Below are 12,599 nucleotides of genomic sequence, written 5' to 3' on the forward strand. Positions count from 1 at the left end.
CCCGCTGGAGGCGGGACGAAGTGCTGGCTGCTGCTGCCAGCTCCTTGGGTTACTTCTGAAGGAAAGTTTCTTCGCAACAGCGAGGGCTTGGTGTGTTACGACATCTCGTCAGTGATTAAAAAAGGGCGCGCGGCATTTGGTGATTAAAACCATTACCAAGAATCTCCAACACGAACACCTGGACTGTTCACGCTGGGATAACAATCAGAAGAAAATAAAAACAGAAACCAACAGAAGTCCAGCCCCAGCACTGGGCACTTGTTTAATGTAGTGTTTAAGTCAAATAGCTGCAGCCAGCACCCATCCTGCCCCATCAGAAAGGAAACTAGCATTCACTGAAAACCCACCTGAATTACACGATTACTATTTTTATATATATATAATTACACTATTTTTATCAATATAAAGTCCTGGTTTATGCAGTGCTGGCTCTTTGCAGACAAAAGTGGAAGGCAGGAAGAAACAATCTTTGGCTCTGACATGTATTCTACTTCTTCTCTGGAGGTTCCATTGCTATTTCAGAAGCCGTAGTTCAGCACATGCCCAGGGAGTGACAGGCTGATGCTGCACATAGCAGCAGAGAGACCCATGCTGCTTTAGTTCTGCAGCCCGATGCTCAGCTATACCCGGGCTGAATGCAGTCTGCTCTCTAACCAGTGCAACCATCCCAGAGTTTAGAACACAAAAAGCTCTTCACCTTAAAAAAATACGTGCTTTTTCACCTAAGAATTTGCATCTTTTTCCATCGTTTCTTTGGCCTTGCTGCAGAAGGTTACAGATCCTGTTGCTTCCTCAAGGAGCTGCCCTCTCCTCTCAGTCAGGCAGCAAGTAGCTTTGGATCAGAGCCTGAACTCCAGCCACCTCCACACTGCGCAATGGGCAGATCTCATTCCCTACCTGGTGCCCATCCCCACTTCTCCTTTCAGGAATGGCACCCAATCCAATGCTGTACAGGCACATACCAACATACCAACACCTGCAGATACTTCGGAGCTCTGAACACCCTTAGAAAATAAGAGCTAACAAGTCACCCAATGACAGAGACTCAGATATCAGTAAATATACAACAGAAATTCATATGCAATACTTCATGCTTTCACATTTTCTTTCCCCATAGTAATATGCAAGAATTGAGTTCATTGACATCAGACTGCCTGCGATAGGTTGCTGCCCTGCAACCATATTCTGGGCAAACCCATACCAGCCCTCAGAAACCAGGAGGAGCTCTTGTTGGCTCTGCACACCAGAGCTTCCAAGGAGCTGGATAAGTTCTTGTCCTAGGCTGTGTCCTAATGAGGTGCACAGAGCTATGAAAAATCCAAGAATCAGGCCATCATTAGCAGCAAAATCAAAACAGAATACAAAGAAAAAAAAAAAACAGGCAAATGTCACCTGACCTTAGATAAAGTATTCTTGCACTTCACTCTCCTCATTTTGGCTACCAAAAGTACACTTTTCAAGTTAGACATTTCTACCGGCAGTGCAAATATTAAATTATTTGAACCAACAGTAAGTAAGGAAAACACTTTTGAAAGTAAGTTAAAAAAGTTTGTTTTGCATAGAAAAACGTATGCACCAAGCAACCCTTCCTGCCTAGCAAAGCTTTAACTTGTGTGAGCAGATCTGTAGCTTCCTTTGTGCTTACAGTTTCAGCTGCTGCTGAAGGTCATGAATTGATCCTGCACTGCTTTGCAGTTTCTCTTGCACCAGCGGATCTTCTTCTAGTGTGACTGTTTCAATCACTCCACTGGTTCCAAGAATACAAGGAAGGCTTAAGAATACTTCACTGTTTATACTGCAAAATCCCTGAAACAACACACAAAGAACACTGTCACACAAACACATATTTCTGCTCTGTTCTCACTTGAACTGCACAAAGTAATTTTTTAAATTTCAACTAAGCAAGGACACTTCTTCACATAGCATGATTTTGTAAATTATTTTAGATTCTGTGCAACAGGTTACAGCAACAGTAAGGTATTACTATACAGAAAAAAAACCTTGGCTGCTTCAAGATGTGACTTAGCACTTCCACTGCAAGTACAGATTTTGTTTCTTTATAGGAGCTGTATGTGAAATTTCACATTCTATAGTTACTCTACAGTTTAAGAGACTTAGCACTCCTTTACTTTTGTGTTTAGTTTGTACACAATTACAAACTTGACTTGAAAAAATGATAAAATTAGCTGTATATCTGTTGTAATTGATACAGTAAGAAGAGTTTTGCACTCTATTTCTCTGCACTGAGAACTGTGAGGGGCATAGAAGCAGCCAATAATGGTTTCTACAACTTTTTTCTCTCCTCTGAAATGCCTTAAAACTTTAATGAAGCCTCTTTGGATGAACTTAAAACTGTGGGCTAAACCTTATATGACGTTACATGTACCTTAATCATCTAAAGAATGCAAAAGCAGATAAACCTTTTAAAGCTGGTCAAATAAAGTACTGGCAGAAAATGCATTTTATACTTTCCTAAGTGATACTGAACTCTTTTGGCCCCTGGAAAAATATACACTGAACAATGAACACTTGGAAACTGTGACGCATTTCTCTTCATTTGCCAAACTGAGCTGTTCCTGGGGAGCTGGCCAGCAAACATGAACACATTTTCCCCCAAATGCTCCTATTTGTTTTGAAAACAATCTACTTCCAATATTGGTTTCAGGTTAACGCAACAACTGATCCGTACTTCATCTGGACCGGAATTAAAAACTCTTGTTGGAAGACAGTAATAATCACAATGCTACTTCAGAACAGCTGCTTTATGCAGCATGTCTGTGCTGATAAAAATTAACTGTCACATCCAGTGTAAATCACATAATTGTAGTGGCAACCAGAAGATACTGATAACACATTTACCTTTGCCAGAGTGGATACAGAATGAACCTTCCTTTTATCTTTCAGGATACTATCAGTTAAATCAGCAACTGAAAGCCCAACAGACCAGGACCTCTGACCTTTTCCCTTGAGAACTTCCACAGCTCTAAATAAACCAGGAAAAGGGGAAACATATAATGTTAAGGTTTTAATTAATTCTGGTTTGAGTCATATGTTGAAATCTTATAGACAGGTAAGTCTACATAAGAACATGATTCTTCATTCTGGAAAATTACACAAGAAAATAATGAACTGCTTAAAGAATGTCTTCATATATATTTTACCCAGAGTAACAATTCTTTCTTCTGGCTAATTAAATCATGTAAATTGATCCAAATTTCTCCCTAGCTTTGAAGTTAACTGTTTTCACTCAGGCTCTGAGAAGTGTGCTAGAAAGCCTGCCTCTTTTTTCCTTTTTAATGCATGTAATCTGAAAGTGAACTGGCAACTCTGAAACTCTGGTGTATCTTCCACATCATCTCATCCTTAGGGATCACTGCAGGCAAAACATCATTTAAAGCAGAAGACTCAAAAAACTGCAAACCAAGTGTTAAAGCATGAAGAAAAACATGAAAGTTATGATGGAGTTACCTGTTAGCCACCTTCTCCCTGGAGTTACCAGCAGCAATTGGTTCTGTTTCATTTGTAACTGACTTAGAGCTGGTCCATGATGGTACTAAACAGAAACAAACACAGCATTAAGTGTACACCTAAGCTACAAATAAAATAAGGATGAAAAAGGTTGGGGAGAGATAAGAAAAGGATATTAATTAATTAATTAAAAGGAAGCTTCCAAACCTCCCTTTCCTCATAACAAGCCAAATGTAGGATCTCTAGATTGCAGAAATAAAATGATAGTAGCACTTTTCCCAAGACACTTGCTTAAAAATGAATTACTATGCAAAAAATGTCACATCAGCAGTAGCCTAACATATCTTATGCCACACTTCCTTCCTCTTTCAATACCTCTAATCTGCATTGCTGCACCAAATACAAAGCACTTGAGCTTATATATGTATATATTTTTTTTAAACAGTGACAAATGCAAAACACTTCTGCAACAACTCCAAGCCTACAGGCTTGGGCATAGACCAGAATCTTATTCTTTAGAACCACTATTAGTAAAAATCACTACGCTGCTCATTACTACCATCAGTACATTTTTCAATCACTCTTTCATTAATACCATTAGTTAAGTACTGTCAGGACATTAAATACTCACAATGAGTATCACTTTACCTTTGTCTTCCCCTTGTTCACCAACAATCCAAGCATCTTTTCCCAGCGTCTCTGCTTGCAAAAGCTTTGTGAGTATGTACTGAAATCTCTCAGTATCCAGATTGCCACCTACTCCAATAACTCTGCTTTTGGGAAATGCACTCAGCTTCCATGACACGTATGTCATTATTTCAACTATATATGAAAGGGAAAATATGTTGACAATAGAGGATCAATCAAAATTCAGCCTATTTGCAAATTGTTAGTCAGAGTTACATAACTCTAAAGCAACTCATTTACTTTAGAAAAGGTAAAAGCATATGAGAATATTTCAGTTTATTTAAACCAAAACAGCAAGTCAGATGGGGAGAAGATGAAGGAAACTCATAGCCCACATGAAGTTTTCAGAGAAGTCAAGTGAAACTTCAGAATGAGTCACTATGCTTCCCTTCACCACAAATCTCACATACTTGTAAATTTAATGCACCCAGTGGTTCCCTTCCCCGATCCCCATTTGGCAAGAACTCTTTTCCCCATTTTCACAGGTCTAAAAGATAAGAAGGCTAAGAAGCACTTGAAAAACAGAAAAGGGGGATGCCTTCAGCCTGTTTACAGGACAGATAGGTTCATGTGTACTTCTCTTGTAAGAGCATTTTTGCTTTTCTCTTTTCATAGTATTACTGAGCACACGGATTTTGACTTTTCCCTAAAATATAGCTGCAGTATAGTCTGTGAGTTTCATCACAGAACACACAACACATACACACGTGCATCTATCCTTACTGCACAGGAGAAATGTAATAAACACTCACAGCTGACAAGACAACAGTCAATGGATGCTAATCTTGTAGATACAGTGACATTTAAGCTACATACAGAAATATGCAGAAATACATACCTTTCCAACAAATCAAAGTACACTATTTTCTTTTATCTTGGTAACAGTTAAAAAAACACTGTGTCCTGCTCAGTGCTGTAAAGGAAAACATCTTTCAGAGTAGCAAGAATTTCTGACTAAGAGTGCATATTTGGCAGTAATGAGTTTTTTTAAACAGCCCAAAGAGAAGCCATCACAGGGACAGAACATCAGCTGACGTGCCAACACACCTGGCTGAGAAGCAACAAGCAGCACGGAGTTCTGACTGTAGTGTGATATTGCTGGGATAATTCCTCTGAACAAATCCACATTGCTCTGTATGACATCCAGGTACGTCTGAGCATTACCCAGAGAGTTAACTGTAAGCACCACAACTTTTGAATCAGTTGAAGTTGAAAAATCTGAAAATATAAAGAAAATGTGTTTTAAGAATGTGTGTAATTGTATCAAGTTTTAGATGCAAAACCAAAACAGTACTCTAAATGCTGAACTGCAACATCCAGTTTAAGTTCAGAATTCTTTCCTTCCTATCTTGCCTCCAGCTCCCTGTCTGCAACGTGGAGCACTTCTACAGCACCTGTAAACAGCTCTCCCACAGAGCTAGTTTTCCCACTTTCTAGTTGGCAGATAGAAGAGAATGAAGTTTGCCCAAGATGACAGAGCACAGATAAGAAAACAGTTCTGACACAAGTTTCCCATCTTAATTTTCTCAGCAAGGGAGAAAAAAATACATTTACAGAAAAGCTCCTTCATTTTTATTCCAACTTAAAAAAGAAAGGCAGAGACTTCATTTCAACAACATAGAAGCTTGCTGTATCACAGCTACATATAAATATTTAATACGTAATGACAAAAACATAAACACAAATTTGTGGCATGGTTACACAAGGAAAGCCTAGGAAAAGAATGCACAAGCATCAGAATTTGCAAGGTAAGATCGAAGGATGTAGAACAGGCAATGCCAGGTGGAAACAGAACAATCAAGTAAAACACCTGGTGGAATGGGAAACTAAGATAAACTACGTTAGAGGCACATGAAAGCCTCACTTCTTGTCTGCATGAAAAAACACCATGGACAAACAAGAAGTGAGGATGAAAAAGGTCACTCTACTCACTTCCATCTTTATTGTAGAAGAGCTTTTTCACCATCTAAGCCTCTACAACTAAGCTTATCAAGGACTGTACTCATCACCACTAAGTATGGGGACATGATTATTGATTCTGCTGAACTGTACACTAACAGCTAATTGACAACCAGGTCACAGAATCATCTAGACTGGAACAGCCCTTCAAGACTACCAGGTCCAGCCATCAACCTGACCCACTGAGTCCCATCACTAAACCATGTCCCTTAGTGACACATCTGCATGTCTTTTAAACACTTCCAGGGATGGGTTAAGAATTAATTTCTTGAATTCATAATGATAGTGATTAAGAATTAACCACTGGTCATAAACTGATGTTTAACAAACATCAGTTGAGGAAGGTAGTACTTTGAAACTCACCTTTATTTAATCAGTCTTTCCAACACTGCTGTCATGGCTAGGTCTAATTCCCTACATACATACCTCTCCTCACCCTGCCCTCTCTGCAGCAGTGACACTGATGCACTAGACTGTTTTTCTACATTTCTGCATGCGTCCAAATTCATAAAAAGCCTCTTAACCTGGGAGGAGGCTCAGACACTTCTAACTCTATCAACAACAAAGCCTGAAACAGAAGCATTTCAAGCTTTACTGAGTCCTCCCTTACCAATTTTTCCCCAGGAAGATAAGAAAAAGCAAGAAGCTATGAAAAGATAACATCCTTTTAGAAACATGCCTTGTATACTAGAGCTTCTATAGCCCTATTCTCACTGAGACTAGCACAGGCACACACAGTACAGCATCAGCTCCCACTCTAGCAATGACAGCCAGCACCTTTGCTGATCTCTACGTTTGGCAAAGCAAAGATCTCCAAATCCATGGTTCCTCCTTTTGCTGCACCTTCAGAAAGATCCAGAAGAACCACCTTGTCAGCAACACCCTGTATGAGTAAAAACAACACAGATCAACAATAAAACCTAACTTGTTCTTGCCAGTGGTGGGGAACTATAAAAATATATTTCTCCCGTTCAAAGCAGCGTTTGTTGCACTGTGTGTACAATAAGAAATACGGGCAGACTTCACCAAAATTACAATCAAATCACAAAACTATTGGTTTAATGAGCTGAATTGGAAAATAAGGCACTATGAAACAAACAAATCCACAAAACCATCTCTGGGAGGTTACAAATGTTGTCTCCGAGCGTACAGTCACAGCCAATACAGACTGGCTATAGAAAACCCTTTTCCAGGGCAGCAGGAGATCCCAGTTCTAACAAGCCACAGCTTAGGCAATGAACTCTTAATTACAGATTTTCAAAGTAAGTGCATTCCTAGTTTATCTGTCTGTATTTACAAAAGCAGAATGAGAAAGCATAGCAGAAACTAACACTTCTGTGTATCCATAAATTAACTGGACGGAAGAGGCAAATGATATAGGCAGTGGCAACAAGTGTTAAAAGTGCTGAGCTGCTTCTGTATCAGACACTAAGAACTAGATTGGAAGCCCCTGTATTAATTAACCAGGTGTACAGTGACTTACATTAATTACATACCTTTGCTACAACCGCCAGCACACATGCAATGCCGAGATCGCCAGCTCCAACCACAGTAACTTTGTTAAAGCACCCTCCGTTTCTGACTCCACCCATTTTACTCTTCGATTTTATGTCAGTCTCTCCTACAGTTAAAAGGGAAACACAAACTTAAGTGCTGATCCATACTACATCAATACAGCTACTGATGCTTCACAAAGGGTCGTGTCTGGATCAGAGTTAATCCAAATAACACAAACCTCTTCAAAACAGCAGTCAAGTCTGATAACGCAACAATTCTCATACTGAGCATAATTCATAGAGATTTGTAACAGAAATATGAAGATTAATTGGACATATCTATTGAATGCACACAGATTCAGTTACTAACATTAGGTAGGCATTTATGTCAGGCGGAAGTTCTTTAGAGAGAGTGGTGAGGTGCTGGAACAGGCTGCCCAGAGAGGTTGTGGATGCCCCGTCCCTGGAGGTGTTCAAGGCCAGACTGGATGGGGCCCTGGGCAGCCTGGTCTGGTATTAAATGGGGAGGTTGGTGGCCCTGCATGTGGCAGGGGGCTTGGAGATTCAAGAACCTTGAGGTCCCTTCCAACCCTGGCCATTCTGTGATTCTGTGATCCTTATGATATCAAGTAATAATAAATAAAACATACATTGCCTTAGAACTAGAAATATATGAAGACATCTGCACCTTCAGTAATCCTTGCGATGTAGGAGAGAAGTTCTGATTGCCTGTCTGCATCGGAAGACGACAGTGAATACAAAGGCAGCTCCTCCTCAAATTTTGCAATCATTTCCTTGATTAATCCAATGATAGTTGATTTAGGCTGAAATATAGGAAGAAGACAAAACAGCTGAGGAGCTCTTTCATATGGTTTGGTACTTGGAGCAAACACACTGTGAAGTCAGTAGAAGTTAAAGCAATAGAAGCAATTCCAATCCATGGGAATTTCTATAATAATCAGGAAAAACACCTCTCATCATTTTTAGAAAACCAGCTTTCAGTAAATCATCACCATGGGCCTGACAGTTGCATTTAAGTATGTTATCTAGATGGAGGGCACAAAATCATTTAGAAACAGCACTGGGTTTTCAATCTCCATCCTATTGATTCATAATGTTATAGTCAGAATAGACATCCCCAAAAGATAGGAATTTCTGCAGAACTTAACCGGAGATACTCCGTTTGTCAGGTATTGCTATTCATTATTCACTGCAATATGGGGGAAAAGAGCCAAAAGGCCCACGTGGCACTTAAAATGTCTTGTAACAGAGACAATACCCCTATTTTTTTCCCATCTGAAAAGAGTTTTCCTTACGATCACCTATAATCTTCCTTGTAAACACTTTGGATGGGCTGAAAGCTGTAATTTTAAGAGGTGTAACATCACTTCTCTTAGCACAAGCATTCCATATTTAACAAGCAATGCAAAATACAAAAAGCCTCCAACCAGACCCACTGCTTGGCACTGCTCTCCATGTAGCATTGTGCATTATTCCCAGATACCTCCCTCCTCTTACATGGCTCCAGTCCTGCAGATAGGGCAAATAAATCCTGCCGTGAGCATCCACATGCTTCCCCACTGCAATGCCCATGTTGGCAGTTGGCTTCAGGAAGCAAATGGGAGGAGCAAAGGGATGAGAGTCCAAAATCCACAGACGAATGGGTATATTATAGGAATTACCTGTTCAACATAAACCAAAAGCCATTACAAGCTTCCGCACTGAGAAGAAACACTATGAAACAGGTCTGTATGCATTTCATAATAACAAAGAGAAAAAAAACCAGACAAATCAATCTCCTGATTTGCACTTAAAGCATTTATGTCACTTAGGCTGGCTGACAGAAGCAGACTTGTCTGGATCATCTTAGAGCGTCACTGATGAGTTGTAATTAACACAGGAATTTTTCCTCTTGTTGCTTTTCCACTGGCATTCTATCAGCCAACATGACCAGTTCTATAGGCAAATAAACTTCTTGCTGCAATCTTTTATATATTTTTGTTCATTTTTATTTTTTAAGAACTCACGATAACCGATACAAAGAGGCATCTATTAAGAACTTTACCTCAGCTTCAAAGGCTTTAAGTTCAGGAATAAATACTTACTAGTTCTTTTTAAGCACTCTCTATACACGTGTAGGGCTTTCAGAATTCAAGCAATCTCCATTGGAACCAAAACGTTTGACTACACTATATGACTTTTTTAAAAAGAAGTATTTACTTGACTTGAATCATAGAACGGTTTGTGTTGGAAGAGACCTTAAAAGCAGCCTCGTCCAACTCCCCTGCAATGACCAGGGACACCTACACCACATCAGGTGCTCAGAGCCCCATCCTGCCTGACCTTGACCTGTCTCATAGCACCTTATTTCAGTGCCTATACGTATATAAAGACAATACTTATGGAATAGAAATGGCTTCTGCCAATCCAGGCAAAATCCTAAGCCACATCTAATGAAGAAGCAGATCAAAGAGCAGCACAGGTTATACCAAATCCCCAAAGGCATGATGTGCAGACTTGTATTCACATTCTCGAGTATTTGATCCTAGCGTGTGTAAATTAGCCCTGAGCACACCCAAAATGAGAAAGGATGCCTCATCTCATACATGCAAGCTTAGAACAGCCTCATCTAATAATTCAGAGGCATAGTTGGCATGTTGGAATCTGCCGTTCCACTTCATTTACAGCACGTTTAGGAGCAAGCTTAATTCCCACTAGCTACTGGAAATGAGGTGCAACACACTCCCTTCTCCCCTTTTCTCCAGCCTGATTCCCAGAGAAGAAAGGCCATTGCTGCCACTTCAGCCATGCCTTTTTCTCAGGCTCTCCACAGCGTGTTGCTGGGATGCACAGCAGGTAAGGAAACCACACACAGCAATTCCTACCATATTTCACCGGGACAGTGCCACTGAAATTCAGGAGGTCTTTCTGGGATCCATCCTTGAAGGCTGAAATTAAAAAAAAAAAACAATCCTAATGCAGAATGACAATGATACGCTCCTAATCACAGAATCATAGAATGGCCTGGGTTGAAAAGGACCACAACGACCATCCAGTTCCAACCCCCTGCTATGTGCAGGGTTACCAACCACCAGACCAGGCTGCCCAGAGCCACATCCAGCCTGGCCTTGAATGCCTCCAGGGATGGGGCATCCACAACCTCCTTGGGCAGCCTGTTCCAGTGCCTCAACACCCTGTGTGAAAAACTTCCTCCTTACATCTAACCTAAACCTCCCCTGTCTCAGTTTAAGACCATTCCCCCTTATCCTAGTGTGTTGCTAGAAACCAGAAGCATCTCTCTTGGCACAGACAGTTCAGAATCCCACCCTGCCCCGCAGTGACATGTGTTTCCTCACAGAGCCGGGCAGACAACAACCCACTTTCCCCTCAGAGTACGGCATCCCTTCTTACTGTAAGTGTTCATGGAGAAGGAGAAGTTCGGGTGCGCCCTGCTGACAGCCGTCACTTCCTCTACGGTCAGGTCTCTGAACTTGTACTGGCAGCAGGAGACAAAAACCCAGACAGAAACGTTTCGTCTCGGCGGTCCCGCCCTCCCCTTTCCCTTTTCCCAACCGAGGACCGCCGTAGCACCGTGCCGAACCCCTCCCGGCCCCGCGCGCCCGGTCCCGCACCTTGCCCAGCTGCTTCCGCAGCGCCTCCGCCGAGAACGCCATGGCCGCGGCCTCCCAGGCGGCCCCGCGCCTCCAGCCCGCCCCGCCCCGCCCCAAGAGCTGCCCCGCGTCCTCCAGGAGCTGTGTACGTGGTGCGGCCTGTGGAGCTCCTGGGTTTTGCTAGAAAGCCGAAAGTTCGCAATACACTGTTGGTCGCGACTCACCTCAAGGCTGGAGCACTGCTGAGGAGCTCGACTACATCTGCTGGCTGTTTTCTTTGAGACTTGATAGAAAACGTGGCCAGTTAGCAGAGATAATAAGCTGTGGTTTCTCACATGCTCAGAGAGGGTAAAATAAAATGAGGAGCTCCTGCAACGCAAAGCACACAGCTTGCAAGTTTTACTCTGTGCTATACAAGAGGAAAATAGCATCTCCTCTGTCTTACAATGACATAGTTCAGGTCTGACCCTTGGCTTAGCCTTGGGCATTCTGTATCTCTGTGCTAGCTCAGAGCACAGAGTTCTTGAGAACGTGAAACTACCACAGCCCAATAAATTATTCCAAATAATTCCCTACGGCAGAAAAAAAAAAAAAGTAGTAACACAAGCGGTTTGAATTAGGAGTAATGAAAGAGGAATTGCAAGTTATACATATTGCATGCTTTGTGCAAAATGCATGCTTCTGGAATGGACCTGAGTGACTCTTGCAGATAGGTCCCAAAATAAATGAAGACCAAGTGGTGGGAGCAAGTTTCCTCACCAAACCCATCACATTGGCTTTGGCTCTGGCAATATCACAGGTAAAACATTTAGCTCGCTGTCCACCTTTGTCATTGCCTATGAGATGGTAGATACCTTTCCTCAACTTAGGAACACAGAGAAACTGAGATGTTGCATTCAAGATATAAAATAATGAAATTGCATGTGGGGAAAAGGATATAAATAAAAACACTCACACGAAGAACTGGACAGAGAAAATCTCCAAAACAAAAAAATCACCAGTTCAAGAAAGCCATTTAGCAGCTAACCTAACAGGTTAGGACCAAACTGGGGATACATTTCATTACCTCAGGAACCTCCTGCGTTTAATTTCATTCCACTCAGTATGTTAAGCATGGTAGTTGAAGGTTTTTTGGATCCCCAGACTCATGAAAAAAATAGATGAGTGATTCCAATGCACTTAAACTGGTAAGTAAAAGGCCATCTTTTGGATGACTAAATTGCAGTTCTGCCTTGTGGGATTAAGATGTTATTTCAAATTCAAGCCACAACTAAAAGCTGTCCTCCAATAAGGAAAAGAATTTAAAAAAATCCGAGTAAAATAGTTCTATTGCTTCCAGAGAGGTACAACTTGATTGGCTGGATTATGCTAAATCAAT

At 41.3% G+C, this 12,599-nt stretch overlaps 1 protein-coding gene across 1 annotated transcript; it reads right to left on the minus strand.

The window, feature by feature from the left end:
- Window positions 1-233: 233 nt before the first annotated feature.
- UEVLD (UEV and lactate/malate dehyrogenase domains) lies at window positions 234-11,325 on the minus strand. Its single transcript, XM_010711066.4, has 12 exons — window positions 11,243-11,325; window positions 11,022-11,106; window positions 10,496-10,558; window positions 9,129-9,292; window positions 8,299-8,434; window positions 7,611-7,735; window positions 6,892-6,997; window positions 5,203-5,373; window positions 4,117-4,290; window positions 3,469-3,553; window positions 2,860-2,983; window positions 234-1,806 (listed from the first exon to the last, which is right to left on the minus strand). Exons 1-12 carry the CDS (start codon window positions 11,282-11,284, stop codon window positions 1,642-1,644), a joined length of 1,440 nt encoding a protein of 479 aa, XP_010709368.2. The 5' UTR covers window positions 11,285-11,325; the 3' UTR covers window positions 234-1,641.
- Window positions 11,326-12,599: the final 1,274 nt, after the last annotated feature.

This window comes from Meleagris gallopavo, chromosome 5 (genome assembly GCF_905368555.1).
Source record: "Meleagris gallopavo chromosome 5, MGAL_WU_HG_1.1, whole genome shotgun sequence".
Lineage (NCBI taxonomy): Eukaryota > Metazoa > Chordata > Aves > Galliformes > Phasianidae > Meleagris > Meleagris gallopavo.